Below are 19,692 nucleotides of genomic sequence, written 5' to 3' on the forward strand. Positions count from 1 at the left end.
ATCAAAGATAAAAGCAAAAAATGCACAAGTCCAAGATTCATAAGGTGTACCCACTGAGAGAAATCAGCAAAATAATCAGAGTACAAAGAAAAAATAATAAATTTTAAACAATAATATAATGCTTAAAATCTAAGAAGAGTGCCAGGTAAAAATATTTTAGGATCATCAATCCCCACTAACTTTGCTAAATATTTTTGTAATATAGAACTATGCCTTCCGTATCTCAGCACATTTTGTAATATTATTATCCATAAATAAGAACCATACAATCGTTGATAGAATATTTGAGCAATAATAAATATTAAAATATCATCAAAGATTTATAATATAATATTGATAAGAAAAAAAAAATTACATTGATATTTTCTAAATATGGCAATATGATATTTTGATAATATATTTTTCTACGTGCCGTGCATACACATGACAAATCCAATCCCAATCTCATTTGACATTCCTCCAGTTCGATCAACACTTGAGTTAGCCCCGCGGCCACGCCCACTTTGCATTTTCAATCTTTTTATGATATATGAGAACGAGATCGAGTTGTCAGTTCGTTGCCGCATAATTTCCATTGACAAATGATCAAAGAAATATAATCACCGATGAACAGTGGGGCGAAAGAAAATGAAATGTATAGACAAATAAAAAATATAAGTTTGATAAACCGTAGACTATTCCTTTATTAAATGGTATCAATCAAAGCGAATAGTTTAAATTCAATAACTTAAAAGAAAAACGGTTAATAGATTAACCTTATAACATAAAATTATTTTGTAATTAATTTGAAATCTAATCGGTTTTATAGCCACTGTGCCCCAACTGCATTCTTAAGGCTCCATTCTCCGCGGCGAATCGCGATTTGGAATTTCTAAAATCGGTGCTGCATCCAATAGATAGAATGCCTTAATGTGCGCTCTTTGACCCACAAAAACATCGAACAAACCATGTGATGAAACAAACCAAAAAAAAGACAAAGGCGAACCAAAAAAAAAAAAGAAATAAAGAAAAAGACGCGAAAAATAGCCGAAATTATTGCGCCAAGTTGACGTTCGACGTTCCAGTTCTGCAGCTCGTCTCAGTCGCTGAGCCTCCAACGCTTTTGACTGGTTTCCAGCCATGATGCAATTGTTTTGTTTCTTATGCACATAGAGAAAATATTATAAATATGGCTAATGAAAAAATAATATTTACATATTACAGAATATAATAGTCACTTTCAAATAATATTAAAACTATTAATCAATTGATAAAACATACCTTAAAAATTCTACTGAAAGTTCTTTTGTCTATACAAAGATTCAATGAGATTTTCTCTAAGTGCACTTGTTGTTAGTGGCCGGCATTTGGCATTTGTTGTGGAATCCATCGGAATGCCAAAAGCAACGCCAGCTCCTTGGCTCAACGAGAAGATTGCAATTTGGGGCGCTGGAGGTCGTCGTGGTCTGGCTTATTAGGCGTCGCTCACGGAGTTCAAGTTGAGCCCACGTGAGCCGAGATTTGGACGACAGAGTGACTCAACACGTAAAGTGGTTGCTCCATGCGGAAGCGCAGATGTGCAGATGGTGCAAATGGGATGTGAGAAGCGACTCCGCGAGACGATGCGTCTCCAATTGCCTCTTCCAGATTGCAGATTGCAAATGGGAGATTGCAGTTTTGGGGGAGGGCTTGGATGTTGGGAAAGACTTCCGCGACTTCCATGGCCCCTAGTGTAATGGGATTTACAAATGCAAGAGCTGCAGGCCTTTAAAAAAATTTTATTTAGAAAATACAGTATTACAATGAAACACCAAAGGTGCTGCTTTAAAATTAAAAATAGGATTTAACAATTGTTTTAATAAATATAAGTTTAAACAAAATCCATATAAATAGAATTATTGCAAACAAAATACAAACTATTCTTTATACAAAAATTGGCTAATAAAAAAATATATTGCGTTTTTGAGAAAGCTTACATTTAGGTTTATTAAACAAAAGTTAAAATTAAGATTTCATTTAATATGTTGGGTTTTTTGGCGCAATTTACAAATTTCTAATTATTTTTCCACTTATCCAGAATCGTAAAACTAATTCATATGTTTCGTTGCCTATTTACAGCCCGATTCTTGGGTGACAGTGACGCATCTGCAGACACAGTCGGGCATCCTCGATCCGGATGATTGTGTACGCGACGTGGCCGACGACCGGGAGCAGATATTGGCGCACTTCGATGACCCAGGACCGGATCCGGGAGTTCCGCAGGGAGGCGGCGATGGGGCGTCGGGCAGCTCGTCCGTGGGCACAGGTTCGCCGGACATCTTCCGGGATCCCACCAACACGGAGGCGCCCACCTGTCCGCGGGATCTGTCCACGCCGCACATCGAGGTCACCAGCACCACGTCGGGTCCGATGGCTGGACTGGGAGTTGGACTGATGGTGCGCCGCAGCAGTGATCCCAATCTGCTGGCCTCGCTCAAGGCGGAGGGCAGTAACAAGCGCTGGTCGGCAGCAGCCCCCCATTACGCTGGCGGGGATTCTCCCGAACGTTTGCTGCTGGACAAGGCCGGTGGTCAGCTATCGCCGCAGTGGGAGGAGGACGACGATCCCAGCCAACAGCTGAAGGAGCAGCTGCTCCATCAACAGCAGCCACATGCGACCAATGGCGGTGGCGGCTCCTCCGGTAACCACCAGCCATTCGCGCGATCCGGTCGCCTGTCCATGCAGTTTCTGGGCGATGGCCATGGCTACAAGTGGATGGAGGCGGCCGAGAAGTTGCAGAATCAGCAGCTAGCCCAGCAGACCTACCAGCAGGGTCACCATTCGGGACACGGCCAGAGTGGCGCCTACTCCAGCAAGTCGCTGCCCAGGGAGAGCAAGCGGAAGGAGCCATTGGGTCAGGCGTACGAGTCCATCCGCGAGAAGGATGGCGAAATGCTGCTGATCATCAACGAGTACGGCAGTCCGCTGGGACTCACTGCTCTGCCGGACAAGGAGCATGGCGGAGGATTGCTGGTGCAACATGTGGAGCCGGGCAGCCGAGCCGAAAGAGGTCGACTACGCCGCGATGATCGCATCCTGGAGATCAACGGCATTAAGCTGATCGGACTTACCGAATCGCAGGTCCAGGAGCAACTAAGGCGGGCTTTGGAGAGCTCGGAACTGAGGGTGCGAGTGCTGCGCGGAGATCGCAATCGCCGCCAGCAGCGAGATTCCAAGGTGGCCGAGATGGTGGAAGTGGCCACCGTGTCGCCCACCCGCAAGCCACATGCTGCTCCAGTCGGCACCTCACTGCAGGTGGCCAATACCCGCAAGCTGGGCAGGAAGATTGAAATTCTGCTGAAGAAGGGACCCAATGGTCTGGGTTTCTCGGTTACAACACGGGATAATCCCGCTGGCGGACATTGTCCCATCTACATCAAGAACATCCTGCCACGTGGAGCTGCCATCGAGGATGGTCGCCTGAAGCCTGGCGATCGTTTGCTGGAGGTGGATGGCACCCCAATGACGGGCAAAACACAAACGGATGTGGTGGCCATTTTGCGGGGCATGCCAGCGGGAGCAACGGTTAGGATAGTGGTCTCCCGCCAGCAGGAGTTGGCGGAGCAGGCTGACCAACCGGCAGAGAAGAGCGCTGGAGTGGCGGTGGCTCCACCAGCTGCACAGGCGCCACCTGCAGCCGTTCCTCCAGGACCACCGCCGCCGGTGCCAGTCCAGAAATCCAGCAGCGCACGATCTCTGTTCACACATCAGCAGCAGTCGCAGCTCAATGAATCTCAGCACTTTATCGATGCAGGCAGCGAGTCAGCGGCTTCAAATGTAAGTTGTTGGAATGTGCCTTTCGATCTTTGAACTAAACTAATGCCTATTTTTTTTAAACCCAAACAGGACAGCCTACCGCCGAGCAGTAACAGCTGGCACTCCCGCGAGGAGCTAACCCTACACATTCCCGTTCACGACACCGAAAAGGCCGGACTGGGAGTCAGTGTGAAGGGCAAGACGTGCTCGAATCTGAACGCTTCCGGATCGAGTGCCTCCAGCGGCAGCAATGGACTGATGAAGCACGACGGCGACTTGGGTATATTCGTGAAGAACGTGATCCACGGAGGTGCGGCTTCGCGCGATGGACGCCTGCGGATGAACGATCAGCTGTTGAGCGTGAATGGAGTATCGTTGCGTGGCCAAAACAATGCCGAGGCCATGGAGACACTGCGTCGGGCAATGGTCAATACCCCTGGGAAACATCCAGGCACCATAACCTTGCTGGTGGGCCGTAAGATTCTGCGATCGGCCAGCTCCAGCGACATCCTGGACCACAGCAGTCACAGCCATAGCAATAGCAGCGGCGGCAGCGGCAGTAATTCGAATGGAAGCGGCAATAACAATAACAGCAGCTCCAATGCCAGCGATAATTCGGGAGCCACCGTCATCTATTTGAGTCCAGAGAAGCGGGAGCAGCGCTGCAATGGTGGTGGAAGTGGGGGCAGTGCCGGCAATGAGATGAACAGGTGGGTGATCTGGGAGATTATGGAATACATAAAACAAAGACTAAACAATTATCTTGTCTTGCAGATGGAGCAATCCCGTTTTAGATCGCCTAACCGGTGGCATTTGCTCCTCGAACTCAGCGCAGCCGTCCTCACAGCAGCAGCCGCCACATGCCTCGCAGCAGCAGCAACAGCAACAACAGCAGCAGCAACGTCGTCTGCCACCAGCACCCATTTGCAGCAGTGCAGCTTTGAGGAACGAGAGCTACTACATGGCCACCAATGACAACTGGTCGCCGGCGCAGCTGCATTTGCTCACTGGTCATGGCAATACGGCCCTGCTAATCGAGGACGATGCCGAGCCCATGTCACCGTAAGCCTAACAACCTTTACAAATCTTTGTCAACTTTATATAACCAAATGTTAACACAGAACTTTGCCGGCGCGTCCGCACGATGGGCAACACTGCAACGCGAGCAGTGCCAATCCATCTCAAAATTTGGGCGCCGGGAACCAGGGGCCAGCCATTAATCCCGTTGTGCCGGGCACACCGTCGACGTCCAGCAACTTTGATGCCACTTATTCGTCGCAACTGAGTTTGGAAACCAACTCGGGTGTGGAGCATTTCTCACGCGATGCCTTGGGACGTCGCAGCATCTCGGAGAAACACCATGCGGCGCTGGATGCCCGTGAAACTGGAACCTATCAGCGGAATAAGAAATTGCGCGAGGAGCGGGAGCGCGAGCGACGCATTCAGCTGACCAAGTCGGCTGTGTACGGCGGCTCGATTGAATCGCTTACGGCTCGCATAGCCAGTGCAAATGCCCAGTTTTCGGGCTATAAACATGCCAAGACTGCCTCTAGCATCGAGCAGAGGGAGACGCAGCAGCAACTGGCGGCAGCCGAGGCGGAGGCCAGGGATCAGCTGGGCGATCTGGGTCCATCGTTGGGCATGAAGAAATCCTCGTCGCTGGAGTCGCTGCAGACGATGGTGCAGGAGCTGCAGATGTCGGATGAGCCGCGTGGCCATCAGGCGTTGCGAGCTCCGCGTGGACGTGGCAGGGAGGATAGTCTGCGGGCGGCGGTGGTCAGCGAACCAGATGCCAACAGTGAGTTTGATTATACAATTACATTTTAAATATGGCAAATTTATTAAACCCCCATCGTTTAGAGCCCCGTAAGACCTGGTTGTTGGAGGACGGCGATCACGAGGGCGGTTTTGCCTCGCAGCGCAATGGACCCTTCCAGAGTTCCCTGAACGACGGCAAACATGGCAGCAAGTCGTCGCGGGCCAAGAAGCCGAGCATTCTGCGTGGCATTGGGCACATGTTTCGCTTTGGCAAGAATCGCAAGGATGGCGTAGTGCCGGTCGACAACTATGCGGTGACCATTTCGCCACCCAGTTCGGTGGTTTCCACAGCCACATCGCCGCATGTGCAGCAGCAGCAACAGCAACAGTTGCAACAGCAGCAGCAGTTGCAGCAACACCAACAGATACCCACCGCTGCACTGGCTGCCCTGGAGAGGAATGGCAAGCCGCCGGCGTATCAGCCACCGCCACCGCTTCCAGCTCCCAATGGTGTGGGCAATGGCGCCCAGCTGAATGGCGGCATCCATCAGAACGACATCTTTAACCATCGCTATCAGCATTATGCCAACTACGAGGATCTGCACCAGCAGCATCAGCAGCACCAGATTAGGTGAGAGCGGGCCCGCGCATGTCCTTTGCATCCATTCATTTTTGCCGGTGACGGGATTGTTTGTTTAACTAACTTTATTAGCCATTTAACACCACATTGTATGTGTCGTATCTCTCTTTCTCGCCCGTTTTTTCTCTCTCTGTTCCGCGTGTCCGTATCTATGTTGTTGTCCATGTGTAAACCACCCACTCACACACGCGTACGCACACTCACCTGCACACACACACTCTACTACTACTACTATAACAATTACACTGGTAAAAATAACCAAAACGAAGCAGTAGAGGCGATTCCCCCACATCCATTTCGGAAACGCTTTCGGAGTCAACGCTCGAGTGCATGCGACAGCAGGTCATCCGGCAGCGCATCAAGGTGGAGGCGGAAAGGTAACCCACCCACACACACACTACCACAGTATCACCCACAACCACACCACACACACACAGATACTCCAGTGCAGTGCGGTTCGTAGATATAAGGCGGTTTTTTGGTAACTGGTTACGAGTTGAGATGAATTAGAAAGTAGCATTAAATTGAAAAGTAGTGTTTGTATTAATTATTAGAAAAATGTTACATCATAAAAATAATTTATTGATTTAATCATGAATTAGTCAATATAAAACCAACAATTAAATTACGCTAGTCTCTTAAAAAGAATATTCTTTTAATGTGTTTTGCAAAATAACCACCATAGAGCTGATTATTTAGATACAACATTAAAGGAAGATTTTAAATGGAATAGCCCGTTTTTATAACGTTAAGAATAAAACGACTTTTCGAAAATTTGAACTTTATTTTTGATGCTATCGCTTTAAAGTTTAGTTGTAAAGTAAATATATTAAAAGTTCTGGAAACAAATTAAGCCATAGCTAATTTGAAAAGTTCCTTTAATAGTTAAATTGCTTGCTACTATCACTATATTTATTTAAGCTTCAAACTAACAGCCGAATTGCACTGCACCTCATCACTAAGTTAATGGATTTTGGCTGCTTACTCGTAATGCTTGTTAAATTGTTTGTTTTTTGCTGACGCACACCAAACAACAATGCTTACTTGCATTTTGTAAATTACTCATAAACATTACCCGCTTGCTTTCGCAGTCGCCGCCATCAGCATTACCATTCGCAGCGCAGTGCCCGCTCGCAGGATGTGAGCATGCACTCGACGAGCTCCGGATCGCAGCCAGGATCCTCGGCCCAGCCACAATCGCAGTCGAACGGAGGAGGAGTGCGTCCCATCAGCAGCTACTACGAGTACGAGACGGTGCAGCAGCAGAGGGTGGGCAGCATCAAGCACAGTCACAGCAGCAGTGCCACCTCTTCCTCCTCGTCGCCCATCAATGTGCCGCATTGGAAGGCGGCGGCCATGAATGGCTATTCCCCAGCCAGCCTGAACAGCAGTGCCCGCAGTCGTGGTCCCTTCGTGACCCAGGTGACCATAAGGGAGCAGGGTATACCAGCCCACCTGCTCCTCCAGCAGCAGCAGCCACATCAGCAGCAGCAACTCCAGCAGCAGCAGCAGCCCACCTACCAGACCGTCCAGAAGATGACCGGTCAATCGCAATACGGCACTGCCGCCGGCTCCCAGCCGCACGCCTCCAAGGTGTGACTATAGGTGTTGGCGCAAGCGCGCGCCACTCGCGATGTGCTAGCCGAGAACCGGGTCATTCTCAGCGAGGTCAACGAGGAGGTGGAGGTCTTCTACTTTGCCACCGAGTGCTGAACACATTGCATATTGGGGGTTTTGTATTGTTTAATTGAAATGGAATTTCCACAAAACACACACACACACATTAGGGGTGGGTTGATGCTAATTGTAATCTTTAAAGTAAAACATTTATATTCAACAAAAATTGTAAGCCATAAATGGCAATTCCATGAAGGCAAAAGGAAAGATATACTTTATGTTTTAAGGTTTAAAAAGAATTTGTAATTCCACCAAAACATAGGAAAAGTTTAATACTTAATTTATTTAATATCCTGAATAATTAATATATTTATCCGTGATATTTGATTAAGCAAACAAAACCTAGACGTTTTCTTGCTAAACGGAAAGAACCAGGATAATATTTACATTACTATTCCATTATAATTTCAAAGGTCCGCTAGAAAAGGATAAACTTGATTTTATGTTTGTAAATTGCCAAGAATAATATTTAGATTCATCAGATTTTCAACCAATTGACCCACCCTGACAAACATATAGATTAAGTTCACAATATATATAGAGATATTCATAATTGGCGAACCAGAAACCAAGAGAGTAACGAGTAAGGAAAGTATTCCCCCGTAAAGCGCTACCCATTTGTTAAGTGCTTAGAACTAATTGTTTAAACAAAAACGATTTTCGATTGAATTAAGCTTTATCTCTAAGTCCAAGTCAAACGCCTTTGTACATAATTAGTTTACGCAGAAGCCAACAAGAAAGAAAACAACATCAAATTCCAAAACTACGAAAGGTCTTAAGAATTTCCATTGTCATTTATTCTACTTTTTTTTTTATAAACCATATATATTTTTTTGATTTGTAAATAGAACCTGTTTGTTTGTTTTGTTAAGCTTTAAAGCGGACGCCATTTTGTGTGTGCAAACGTGATGATTTGCAAGAAGCGAAAAGTAAAACTTATAGCCACCACCATATAATATAGCTACATATATATATATATGAGTAAGTGAAGCAATTTTTTTTGTTCTAACGAATATTAAACTTAAACAAGGAGTATTGTGCAGCCGACCTCGGCTTAGGTCCCTAAAAAAGACAAGCAGCTTAACTTCTTAAAACGAACCACTACGATTAAGTCGAATTAGTTTGTAGGCTTACATGTATAGCGAATATATACGATACTTTAATTTTGTGTACACCCTAAGTAATTTGTGCGATACCGAAATACGGAGTTGCGAATTAAAAGTTACAAAAATTTCTAAAAACACCAGTCCAACCGATTTGGTTTCCATTTAACAACCTCCCCATTCACCGCCTTTTCTTGTTGCTCTTAATCTTTGGCTCGCCCTCGGCGGGCGGTGGAGTGGATGAGCCGACGACGTCAGGTGCGATAGCTGTGCACTTGGACTTGCGCTTCTTGGAGGATCTAATCTTCCGGCGGATTGGCGCCTCTGTCGTTGGCTTTAAAGCCGGAATGGGCTTCAGTACGGTGAAGTTTTTCAGGAGCTCCGGATTGGGCGTCTTGTCCCAGTGCTCGCTAGGGATTTGGATAGTAAAAATAATCAGTTAGGGGTAATTCTCAAGTGGTCTTAAACGCGAATTCTTTAGTCTCACATTAAAATCCTTTTAATTTTCACTCAGCATATGCAAATATATCATAACGAGTGATATGTACGAAACCAGGATATTTTTAACCGTGATTGTTCCAAACCAAATACTTATATTGGAGGAGGTTAACTTACTCGGGAAAACAGTTTGGCGGCACCACCACGTCCAGGACGTTGTCTATCAGCCGCGACTTGAGCATGCGATCGTTGGTGGTGGTCGAGTGCATCGATGGCGACGTGTTGATCTCGATCAGCCAGGGCTTCAGGTTGTTGTCGATGATGATGTCGTATCCATAGACCTCAAAGCAGTGCCTATCGTTGGCCATCACCGGAGCCACTGCGTCCAGAGTGTGCCTGATGGTGTCGGTGATGCGGCTCCACAGCATCTCTGAAACGCCCTCGCCGCGCATGCTGTCCAAATAGAGCCACAGATTCTGGAGTGGCCACTTGCCACCATGAATTGAATTGTACTCTTGCTGAAGGTTCAACATATATACGAATTAATTATGAACCAAATATGTAAATGTAACATTGACTCACATTCGTCTTCTGGATACTGACATTGGTCAAGTGCATGAAAACGTTGTCGATCTCGGTCTGGTCGTACTTCTCGGTGCAGAACCGGCAGAAGCCCTCCTTGTAGAGATATGCCTTCAGCGGATTGAACGTCGTGACCAGAACGAAGAGCCGCAGGTCGAACTTCTTGCCGCCGATGAGCAGCGGATTGTCGATGTACTTGGAGATGACGCAGGTGTCCCGATTGATTTGCGGATAGAAGGTGCGGGCTTCGTAGGCGTACTTCTTCAGCTTGGACAGCTTGTTCACCAGATAAATGCCCACGCCCTGCGACTTGCTGCACGGCTTCACGATCCACGTGCTGGCCGGATTGCGATGGAAGACCTCCACAAACATCTGGTAGTCCGAGGGCAGGACGAAGGTCATGGGTATGATGTCCAGGTGCTTGTAGCGGGTGCCTCCAATGCCCAGTTTGGTGTCCGGCGAATGGGTCTGTGCCAGGGGATCGCCGCGCCGTTCCAGATCCTTGCGATATCGCTTGATGTTCTTGATCAGCAGATCCTTGCGCGACAGCTCAACGGAGTTCGGGAAGTGGTTAATGACTCTGCGGGCAGATCCCAGTTCATACACTCCATTTTTATCTTACTGATTACTTACTGATCGGATCGCATGCGATACGGATGATCGATGCCGAAGATATAGCGACAATTCTGGGTGCAGGCCCAGTAGAAGTTCCAATCGCCATTAAAGGACGGCACCTGCAGCCATCCCCTTTTCTGGAAATTGCTGACCAGCGCCGACTTGTCCCAGTCCGTACTGTAGTACATGCCCTTCTGAGATTTCGGCGGCTTTAGGCGGCTCCGGATGAAAGGCACTCCTATGAGCGGCGTGGTGTTTAACTTGACCTCCGGCAGATCATCGTCACTGGTGCAACTGCCCCCGCATTTCTGCCGAAGATTCCTCAACGGACTGGGCTGCCTCTTCATCCTATTTTTGGGCGGTTGCGATTTGGGAACTGCCTCTGTTTGGACTCAAACACTCTATAACACTAACTGAGAATTTTTCCTTGATTTTGAGGCGCTCGTAACTTAGTAGCTGACAATCTAGTTTTGGCCTGGCTGATGGCCATCTAGATCCTGATTCCAAGAATAGTAACCTTTTCGATTTTCATTTTTCTTTCACTGTGAAAATAATCCTTAAATTATATCGCCTTTCCAAGAGTTCAAATGTACTGAGCTTAAAAATGTAATAAACGCGAGTTCTTCGGTATAAATTGGAAATTATAATTAAACTTTAATAAAACTATAGATTCTTTTGAAATGAAATTGGTAACCTTCAGATTGAAGAATGCCTTATTAATTTCCATTTCGTTACTTTATAGTAATTGACTTGTTCCCACGGCCAATGACAATACCGGACTGTTTCCCCAAAGCAGATCCGCTTGCATCATCGCCCTGAAGAAAACGAAAGTGTTAATTCCCTTGAAGCTGCAATATTTGCCCAAAAATTGCGTTAGTTTTCTTGGGTTCTAGATAAACGCAAACCTTCTGCGGAATCCCAAGACCACAAAGAGTGAAAAACTGACTTTGACACAAATATTTGTGAGACTAGTTCACCTATCCCGGGCTCCACGAAACCCATTGAGTAATTTCACACATTGCGGGTTTCGGTACAGAACAATCACCGACTATTGTGGAGGAATCCGACTTGGCTGGGTATAAAGTCGATGGTATGGTCACCAGAGTTCATCAGTCGACGTGGCGAAGTCAAGAGTGGATTTTGGATAAGCTCGGACAACAGAGGACTAACACATTACATCATCATGAAATTCTACCTGGGATTGGCGGCGATATTGATCGTGATGGTTTCTCTGGTCAAACCGGGTGAGGCCACCTTCGGCAAGCTGAATCTTCTGCTGGGCGGAGCAACCACCTCTGGCTACGGCTCTGGATATGGTTATGGCTCTGGCTATGGCTCTGGCTATGGTTCCGGTTATGGCTCTGGCTACGGATATGGATCAGGCTATGGATCTGGATATGGTTCCGGCTATGGATACGCACCTGAGAACGTGGTGAAGGTGATCAAGGTGTCGGTGGTGCCAGGAGGAGGAGTCGGAGGAGGAGTCGTTGGCGGAGGCTATGGCAGTGGCTATTCCGGAGGCTTTGGCGGTGGTTACACTGGAGGCTATGGAGGTGGCTACTCCGGTGGCTTTGTGGGAGCTGCCCCTGCCATATCCACCTCCGCCGTGGTTACTCCAGTGGTCACTTCGGTGTCCACGCCGGTGGCTGCTCCCGTCTTCGCCGGTGCTGCTCCCGTTTTGGGCGGTGGTGCTGGATATGTGAGTGGGTTCGGTGGTGGTCTGACCGGCGGATTGGGTGGCTATGGAGGGTCCTTCGGCGGTGGAGCTGCCCTGCCCGCCTCCTATGGATTTGGAGCTGGCTATGGCGCCGGCGGTGGCTTTGGACTGGGATTCGGAGCCCCACCACCTCCACTCGGCCTGGCCGGAGGACTCTGCTAGAGAACGAGGAAACCACAACACCTAGTGGTCCATTTTTTTTGATAATTTTAACCAACGATTTGTAATTAAAAGTTAACGATTTGTAATAAAATGTATAAATAACGATTTAAGTATGGGGTTGTTTATATTTAAAAACAGGTACATTTTAAATGAATCTTCTTAAACATTAAGGGGCTTTATAGGAAAATATTGAATGTGCATATTGAAGGTTTTTTAGTTTGTGTTTTTAAAATACCTCTTTATAAGAAAAGAGGTAGCATTTTAAAGAATGTTAGCTTATTAATTGACAAATAGGGCCCTTAATGTTTAAAAGCAAATACTTATTCTTAAATAAATTTCTTGCTTACTTTTTTCGTGACTTCAGATATTTTCAGCAAATTAAAAAAAATACCTTTAAGCGGAGAGACTAGGGAAACATTTAAGGAACCAACAGAACACAAATCATGAATTGATATGCCCAAAAGTGTGCTAAATTAAAGTATACACAAAAATGTTTATATTTTAATTGTTGGCATTCTTTTTATGTTTACTCGTAAATATGGGATGTAATGCCCGGCACTTGCAATTCAACTCTTGACAATTACAAAATACATTTTCGCACCCAATTGAAGAGTCGCCTCCCCCGACAAAAAAGGGGGCACCCAACCCTAGTGACCTTCGTTTGGGCCTCTGAATGAAACCGAGAGTTGAGTGCTGTTTACGCACTCAGTTAGCCGGCTTTAACCCTTCTCCCCCCCTTCACACCTAACTGCAGATCGTGAGCCCAACAAAACTGTTAATGGTAATCAAGTGCCAAAAACCAAAAGCAAAACCAAAGTCAAAGTCACAAGAGCCAAGCCCAAAAAAAAAAATGTTCGGCCGAGAATGCTGTACGCCCGATGGGTGCAAATTGGTTGAGCTGGACCAGCTCCATCTCGATCTCCAGGCACATATGTCGCAGCCACTCCAACCACTTGGACCACTCGACCCATTGAGACCACAGAAGGCCAACGAAATACACCACACCACAAATGCCGGGAGAAAAAACCACACAGTCTGTAAATGGGAATGTGTAAATTGGCTATGATTTAATATTTGCCATGCTCGCTAAAAAAGAAATATAACAAAAATAGAGAAAATACACCAAGTTTCTGAAATGTAAGGCTGTTTTCAGCATACATTGTTTTTAACCAGGGTAACACATTAAAAGTAATATCAAGTAATTCGTTTTTAAGCATAGTGAAAACTAATTTTATTATTAGTTACAATTATACTGTTATTTTATGAAAGATACTTTTGGAAATATTGCAAGATAGTAAGTTGAGAATAAAAACATTATTACAAAACAGATTTTTGTACGATAGTTTCATAAAATCCAAATTGATTTAAAAATTAATCTTGCACAATTTATTTTTGAAAATTTTATAAAAATATTTTTATGTATATATGTATGTATAAATCTAGAACTTTTTCCTATTTTATAAATATTTTATAGTTGCAATAAAAAGCACAATATTTTCTTAACGCACTGTATTTGAAGAGCTGTGAAGCTAGTGAAAAAGAATCCCAGCATCTTGTTGAAAAAGAACACAAATAAAAATTACTTATGTATGCTGCAAATTTGTATGCCTAAAATTCCACGCATCATTCCTTAAAAGTGGATTTTACGATACTCTCGTGTTTGGCCAAAAACCAGTTGTCAAATTATGGGAACATAAAATTTCGCCAGATGAAACATCTTTGGTGCTTTGATGCTTCTTTTTGTTGACCCAATTTGCATAACAGTCTAGATTAATAGATGAAAAAACAAAGAATAAAGCGCCCAAAACCGACATTTACATATATGTAATATTTGATCTCAGATGGGAGGAAATACGTCAGAAAATGTGGACGTGGCCGACGAGGACAGGTTTTCGGGTCGAAATCCGAGATGAGCGAAGATTTCTGGGCGTGCTTGGGTTATTTGGATTTTTAGTTTTTTGGATATTTGGATATTGGCGAGTATTCAACCCGTTGAGCCCCTTGACTACGTGGAGTCATGCATTGGATTCGGGGGCTGAATGAGTGACAATGCCAATACACTGGCCACGCACATGTGCCAGCGTGCACTGCGAGAAATGATAAGGTTTGTGTTTAGTTCTCAAAAGTGTATTTTGGAAATACATATCCGAAAAAAAATGTTTAGACATCTTTATTCTTAAACATATATGCATTTTAATATGGTTCTTGTTTAGTGTTGAAATAAATCAATTGAATGAATTGAAATGTGACTAATACTACTGTATAATTAAATGTGTACATCAAGTTTTTAATGCCTGAAAACACCTTTACTCAAATTGGGACAATAAATAAATGAGACAATAAATATGCAACTCACATTGAATTGTCTGGCTGAATTTCCCAATCGTTTGTTGACATTCTTAAGATTCCATGTCACAGATAACAAATATTCTAAAATAATTTTGAATGACTCATAGGATTTCCTTAATTGCATACCTTAGTTTGATTAATATTTAGTGTCGATTAAAACCTATATATATAATTTGTTATCAAATAAAACGAACCTTTTTGGGAATGTTTAAGATCGTTTTTTATCTGCTCTTAAAATCTCTGACAATTAAATGTATCCAAACATTTTCCTCAGTGCCAATTTAAGTGTTGGGGAATTACCTGAGCTTCTTGCGAATCCGTAACGCTCTTGGGCCGTGGATTTATTTAACTATTTTTTGCCGTGCCACGGGAGATGCGAGAAAATATCTCACTTGATGGTTAAGTAGTTGAGGTGACAGACAGCCGGTGGCTCACAGCCCCGCCCATATATCTGATTTATTTTGTCGTCTTGTCTCGTCTTGGCCCATAAGTAACCATTTATGAATTAAGCAAACAGCAATATTCGGTTGGGGAGGGGGAGGGGGGGTTGATCTCGTATCGTTGGCCGCAGCATAGGTTAGAACTACACAAACACACAGGTGAGATGGGTACGAACTGCTGGCCGACTATAAATTAGTGCCCCGTCTCGATTTGGGACATCAGTTGAGTTTCGTTCAGGTTGCCGGCAGCATCACCAGCATATCCAGTATTACCATGAAGCTGTACGTTTGCGTTTCGCTAGCCCTTTTGGCCATCGCGGCCCCAGTTCCCTCGGACGCCCTCCTGGGCGCCAAGTTGGCCCTGCTCAAGGCCATTGGCGGTGGTCTGGGTGGCGGCAGCTCCGGCGGCGGTGGCTACTCCAGCGGCGGTGGTGGTGGCTATAGTGGCGGCTATGGCAGCGGTGGCTACTCCGGAGGATACAACCAGGGCTACTACAGCCAGCCCAGCCGTCCGGTGTACAATTCTGGATATGGCAGCTCCTCCTCCTCGTCATCCGCCAGCAGCAGCAGCTATGGAGGCGGCTATGGAGGTGGTTATGGCGGTGGCTATGGAGGCGGCTATGGCGGTGGCGAGCAGGTCATCAAGGTCATCAAGGTGGTGGAGCAGCCCTCTTACGATTACGGACGTTCGGCCGGCTATGGTGGCAACTATGGAGGCTACTCTTCGAGTGCTTCTTCCAGCGCCAGTGCCAGCTCCTACTCCGCTCCTGCTCCAGTGAGTTACTCTGCACCAGCTCCCGCTGTGAGCTACTCCGCTCCTGCTCCCGCTGTGACTTACTCCGCTCCTGCTCCCGCTGTGACTTACTCTGCTCCAGCTCCCGCTGTGACCTACTCCGCTCCTGCTCCCGCAGTGACCTACTCCGCTCCTGCTCCCGCTCCTGTGACCTACTCTGCTCCCGCTCCAGTGGTGCGTGTTCAGGCTGCTCCCGCTGTGACCTACTCCGCTCCAGCTCCCGCTCCGGTGACTTACTCCGCTCCTGCTCCCGTGACCTACTCTGCTCCCGCTGTCAGCTATTCCGCCCCTGCTCCCGCTCCCGTGGTTCGCATCCAGGCCGCTCCCGCTGTGTCCTATTCCGCCCCGGCGCCAGTGGTGCGCTACGCGGCCCCAGCTCCGGCGCCCATCAGCTACGCCCCCGCACCCGCTCCCGTCTCCTACGCCCCGCAGCCGCAGAGCCAACAGGTGGTGAAGACCATCAAGCTGATTGTCGATGAGGACCGTGCCCCCGCCCAGGTGTACGGACCACCGGCCGTTCAGTCCGGCTACTCCAGTGCCTCCTCCTCCGCTTCCGCATCCTCCGGATCAAGTGGTGGCTACGATGGTGGCTACAACACTGGCTACAACGGAGGCTACAACGGTGGCTACAACGGTGGCTACAATGGTGGCTCCAATGCTGGCTTCTCTGGCGGATTCAATGGCGGCTGGAAGCGTGGCGGCATTTTCGAGAAGCTGGTGGGCTGCTAGGTCGTGGAACCCTTGCAGATCTATGCCACTTGGGGGATCCAGAACTCCATCCTAACCTAACCGTACTCAACTATTTTTTTTCTAGTTCTAAAGCGAATAATTGTATTTTTTTTGTTCGATCGATGTGTACATAAAATAAATCAACATAACCGATATCAGGTCTTTATGTCTTTATAATCTTATGTAATCGCCAGAATCTCAGACGACTTGTCTGTCTGCTGATGAATATCTATACTTTTTCGGGGTTTTTTCATGGCTCTCCACCGGCGTGGTTCATTGTGTTATTGATTCTAAACGAAATTAGCACCCTGTTGCTAACTCCCAACGAATCGGTGGCGATTCATATTCCGATTCCGGATCTGAAGAGATTGAGAAGTAGGCCCTGAGAGCGAGGTTAAGATCGATATATTGGCAGAGGGACAGTGTTCTGGGTTGAGATCTACTAAGATTGCTAATTACCATTTAAATTTTTTACACGTCAAGCTTCCATTTTTGTTAAATAAAAATCAAAAATATAATTAAATAAATATCATATATAATTAAATAAGTATTTAGAATGTCAAATTAATTATGGCATTATAATAATATATAGAATGCAAAATATAATTGATCTTGTACTAAGTAAAACACATTTTATTGAATGTTTTGGAAAGCTTTTAAGGTGAAATATTAAAATAATAAAGTGTTTTCCAAATTAATAGTACTCTACGCGTAATCGATTTCAAATTGTAAATATATTCGACGATCTTTATCGACGACGTGTCATGCGATTCGTGTGGGATTGTGATGATTTGAGGTGCAGTCAGCCAAAAGTGTCACCGATGGGCGTTCAGCCACGACCAAGAACTTCCGTTCGCCGACGAATATAAAAGCTGGGATTCCCCGAAGAGTTGGTCAAACAAAATGCAAGTGCTTGTGGTTCAATTGTTTATTCTAGCGGTGGTTGTCGTAGCCTCAGCTTGTGGTCATGCGGTGGAGCAGGAACATCTGGCCAGCCACGGTGCGTATGAGTAATTTTCATTGAAATTAGAGACTTGTATACTATTATGTATATATCAGCAGCCTATGGACCAGCCATACACATTAGCTCGGGGGTTCTCCAGCTAGCTCCGGATACAGAGCAGCCGCAATTGCTGCTGGTGCCCAATGTCCACTCCTCGTCACTGGGAAATCCCTGGCCGCATTTCTATGTGGACACCTTGACCGCTTCGCACCTGCCACACTCATCGATACCAACGATCCACGAGCCCCGAATTTTGGTCAGCGATAATGTGGACTTTTCGCAGCTCAAATTGCCCCAGCATCAGGTTGTCCACTCCCATGGTCGCTAGATGGCTAGGGTTCATCGAAAAACCATTGACTAGCCACCATAAATTATTATTATCCAACTGGCCTATTTTGTTTATAGCCAAAGGTTTTGTTTTTGTATTTTTTATTGTCTTCGATTCTCTTTGTTTTACTCAGACATTTAATAAACTTGCTATAAAAACAATATAGGGGATTTTTAAGGTAAAAAGAAAATTAGACAATTTGTCTTAGCAAAAAAACAAAAGGGAAAAGGCTTTTTGCTAACTTTTTTTGCCGTTCACCGCTATGCAATCTTTCGAATGAAATTATAATACCCTCTGCATAATAACCTTTTAGGTTGGCTTATATTTTTAGCCCCAAAAAGTGTTTCTCAAATTCGTTTTAACTTAGTTTTATTTCAATAATCAATAATAAACAAAAAAAAAAACAGATTTAGAATACAATAATCTTTGAGCATTTTGCTAGGTCTTGGGTGCGAGACTATCACAGTCTTAGTAGAGATGCTCCAGCTGGTGGTGGTCCAAGTCCAAATGGTGGTCGTGGTCGTGCTCCGCCTGGTGCTGGTGCTCCACCTGCTGCTCGAGGGCCTGGTGCTGGATGTGGTGCAGCTCGTGCTCGTCCCGATCCTTGAACTCGTACAGAGTGCTGTAGCTGAAGGCGCCCTTGCCATGGTCGATGCCGGGCACGGCCTTCTGGTCGTGGTCGTGGTCGTGGTCCTCGTAGTGGGAGTGCACCTCGCTGGCCTCGGCGTACTCCTCGCCGGCATCGCTGCTGCCGTAGTCCGCCGGGAAGCCCTCCTCGCCCAGGTGATCGCCCAGGGAGCCCAGGTGGTCGTGATCCGCGGAGGCGTCAAACTCGTGGGAGGATGAGCTGAAGTCCAGCTTGGACAGGGCCTCGCCGCCAGTCAGACCGCCGGCATAGTGACCCAGCAGACCCGCCGAGTGGACCACACTGGAGGACAGGTCCTCGCCCAAGGGATAACTCTGGATGCCCAGCAGCAGCAGTTGGCCCAGCAGGATCATCAGTTTCTGGCGGTAGGTGAACATAGTGGTGGGGCTTTTCTTTCTGATTGTTTTACCAAAAAAAAATATCTATTTGCAATGGGTTTAACCGACGCAGCGAAATGTTTCGAGTCAACTAATTTACTGCTCTCAACTGCATTTGGTTTTATATGCTTCGAGCACTCACATTCGACCGCAAATACATGCCGCATTTTCCTGCATTTTCCACTGACTTTTACACAGTCTTTTGTTTGGCGAAAAGCGAAAAACACAGAAAAAAAAAATGTTGCAACGGACATCTGCCTCGTGGCAGTCGCTCGTTCGGCTGGAGCTGATAATTTGCTGCACTTACTCCGCATTACGTCGACGTCTAAGTGGCGGGGCCATTGAAAAGCCTGTTGCAATGGTGCGTATACGTAATAATTTTCGTCTTCTCTGTTATTATTAATTTTGTTTTTTTTTTTTTTTTGGCCATTATTAGGCCCGTTCTCGATGCTTTTCGCCCATTGCGTCATTTATGGCATCCCTGTGGGCCTTAACCCTCCGCATATTTGCACTCGAGGCGGAAGCTTACATTTTTTTTTTGGCACAGGCCAACTAATTGGG

The 19,692-nt window shown here is 46.2% G+C and overlaps 6 protein-coding genes across 10 annotated transcripts in view; 4 read left to right on the plus strand and 2 right to left on the minus strand.

The window, feature by feature from the left end:
- The window catches only part of LOC108045214 (partitioning defective 3 homolog), a 37,973-nt gene extending 28,875 nt beyond the window's left edge, over nt 1–9,098 (plus strand). For 3 of the 5 annotated variants that reach the window (XM_017124447.2, XM_017124445.2, XM_017124446.2), the window contains 7 exons: nt 2,098–3,795; nt 3,865–4,484; nt 4,549–4,836; nt 4,896–5,572; nt 5,635–6,163; nt 6,445–6,549; nt 7,264–9,098. In XM_017124447.2, coding sequence (XP_016979936.1) covers nt 2,098–3,795; nt 3,865–4,484; nt 4,549–4,836; nt 4,896–5,572; nt 5,635–6,163; nt 6,445–6,549; nt 7,264–7,771 — 4,425 coding nt within the window. In that variant the 3' untranslated portion in view covers nt 7,772–9,098. The remainder of the gene's footprint in view (nt 1–2,097; nt 3,796–3,864; nt 4,485–4,548; nt 4,837–4,895; nt 5,573–5,634; nt 6,164–6,444; nt 6,550–7,263) is intronic. The other 2 variants (XM_017124449.2, XM_017124448.2) reach the window with 1 other exon arrangement.
- Nucleotides 8,971–11,034, minus strand: LOC108045215 (probable tubulin polyglutamylase TTLL1). Its single transcript, XM_017124450.1, has 4 exons — nt 10,606–11,034; nt 9,973–10,552; nt 9,568–9,908; nt 8,971–9,362 (listed from the first exon to the last, which is right to left on the minus strand). The coding sequence occupies exons 1-4, from the start codon at nt 10,932–10,934 to the stop codon at nt 9,134–9,136; spliced, it is 1,479 nt and encodes a 492-aa protein (XP_016979939.1). The 5' UTR covers nt 10,935–11,034; the 3' UTR covers nt 8,971–9,133.
- A 667-nt stretch (nt 11,035–11,701) lies between these two features.
- On the plus strand, nt 11,702–12,574 carry LOC108045197 (keratin-associated protein 6-2). Its single transcript, XM_017124426.1, has one exon. The coding sequence runs from the start codon at nt 11,771–11,773 to the stop codon at nt 12,464–12,466; it is 696 nt and encodes a 231-aa protein (XP_016979915.1). The 5' UTR covers nt 11,702–11,770; the 3' UTR covers nt 12,467–12,574.
- Nucleotides 12,575–15,488: 2,914 nt separating this feature from the next.
- On the plus strand, nt 15,489–16,915 carry LOC108045195 (pro-resilin). Its single transcript, XM_017124424.2, has one exon. The coding sequence runs from the start codon at nt 15,530–15,532 to the stop codon at nt 16,775–16,777; it is 1,248 nt and encodes a 415-aa protein (XP_016979913.1). The 5' UTR covers nt 15,489–15,529; the 3' UTR covers nt 16,778–16,915.
- A 455-nt stretch (nt 16,916–17,370) lies between these two features.
- LOC108045180 lies at nt 17,371–18,108 on the plus strand. The gene is given in 4 exon segments (XM_017124407.1): nt 17,371–17,391; nt 17,574–17,658; nt 17,661–17,777; nt 17,840–18,108. Coding segments are annotated over 4 exon segments (492 nt in total).
- Nucleotides 18,109–18,576: 468 nt separating this feature from the next.
- Nucleotides 18,577–19,131, minus strand: LOC108045210 (histidine-rich glycoprotein). Its single transcript, XM_017124437.1, has one exon. It carries the CDS (start codon nt 19,129–19,131, stop codon nt 18,577–18,579), a length of 555 nt encoding a protein of 184 aa, XP_016979926.1.
- Between the last annotated feature and the right edge of the window lie 561 nt (nt 19,132–19,692).

Source organism: Drosophila rhopaloa, unplaced genomic scaffold, assembly GCF_018152115.1.
Source record: "Drosophila rhopaloa isolate 14029-0021.01 unplaced genomic scaffold, ASM1815211v1 contig_3, whole genome shotgun sequence".
NCBI classification, from domain to species: Eukaryota; Metazoa; Arthropoda; class Insecta; order Diptera; family Drosophilidae; genus Drosophila; species Drosophila rhopaloa.

Coding starts and splice junctions, on each gene's coding strand:
- LOC108045215 (XM_017124450.1), bottom strand. CDS start 10,934: ATGAAGAGGCAGCCCAGTCCGTTGAGGAATCTTCGGCAGAAATGCGGG. Junction 10,553..10,605: donor TATCGCATGCGATCCGATCA/GTAAGTAATCAG, acceptor ATCTGCCCGCAG/AGTCATTAACCACTTCCCGA. Junction 9,363..9,567: donor CCGCCAAACTGTTTTCCCGA/GTAAGTTAACCT, acceptor CCAAATCCCTAG/CGAGCACTGGGACAAGACGC.
- LOC108045195 (XM_017124424.2), top strand. CDS start 15,530: ATGAAGCTGTACGTTTGCGTTTCGCTAGCCCTTTTGGCCATCGCGGCC.
- LOC108045197 (XM_017124426.1), top strand. CDS start 11,771: ATGAAATTCTACCTGGGATTGGCGGCGATATTGATCGTGATGGTTTCT.
- LOC108045210 (XM_017124437.1), bottom strand. CDS start 19,131: ATGTTCACCTACCGCCAGAAACTGATGATCCTGCTGGGCCAACTGCTG.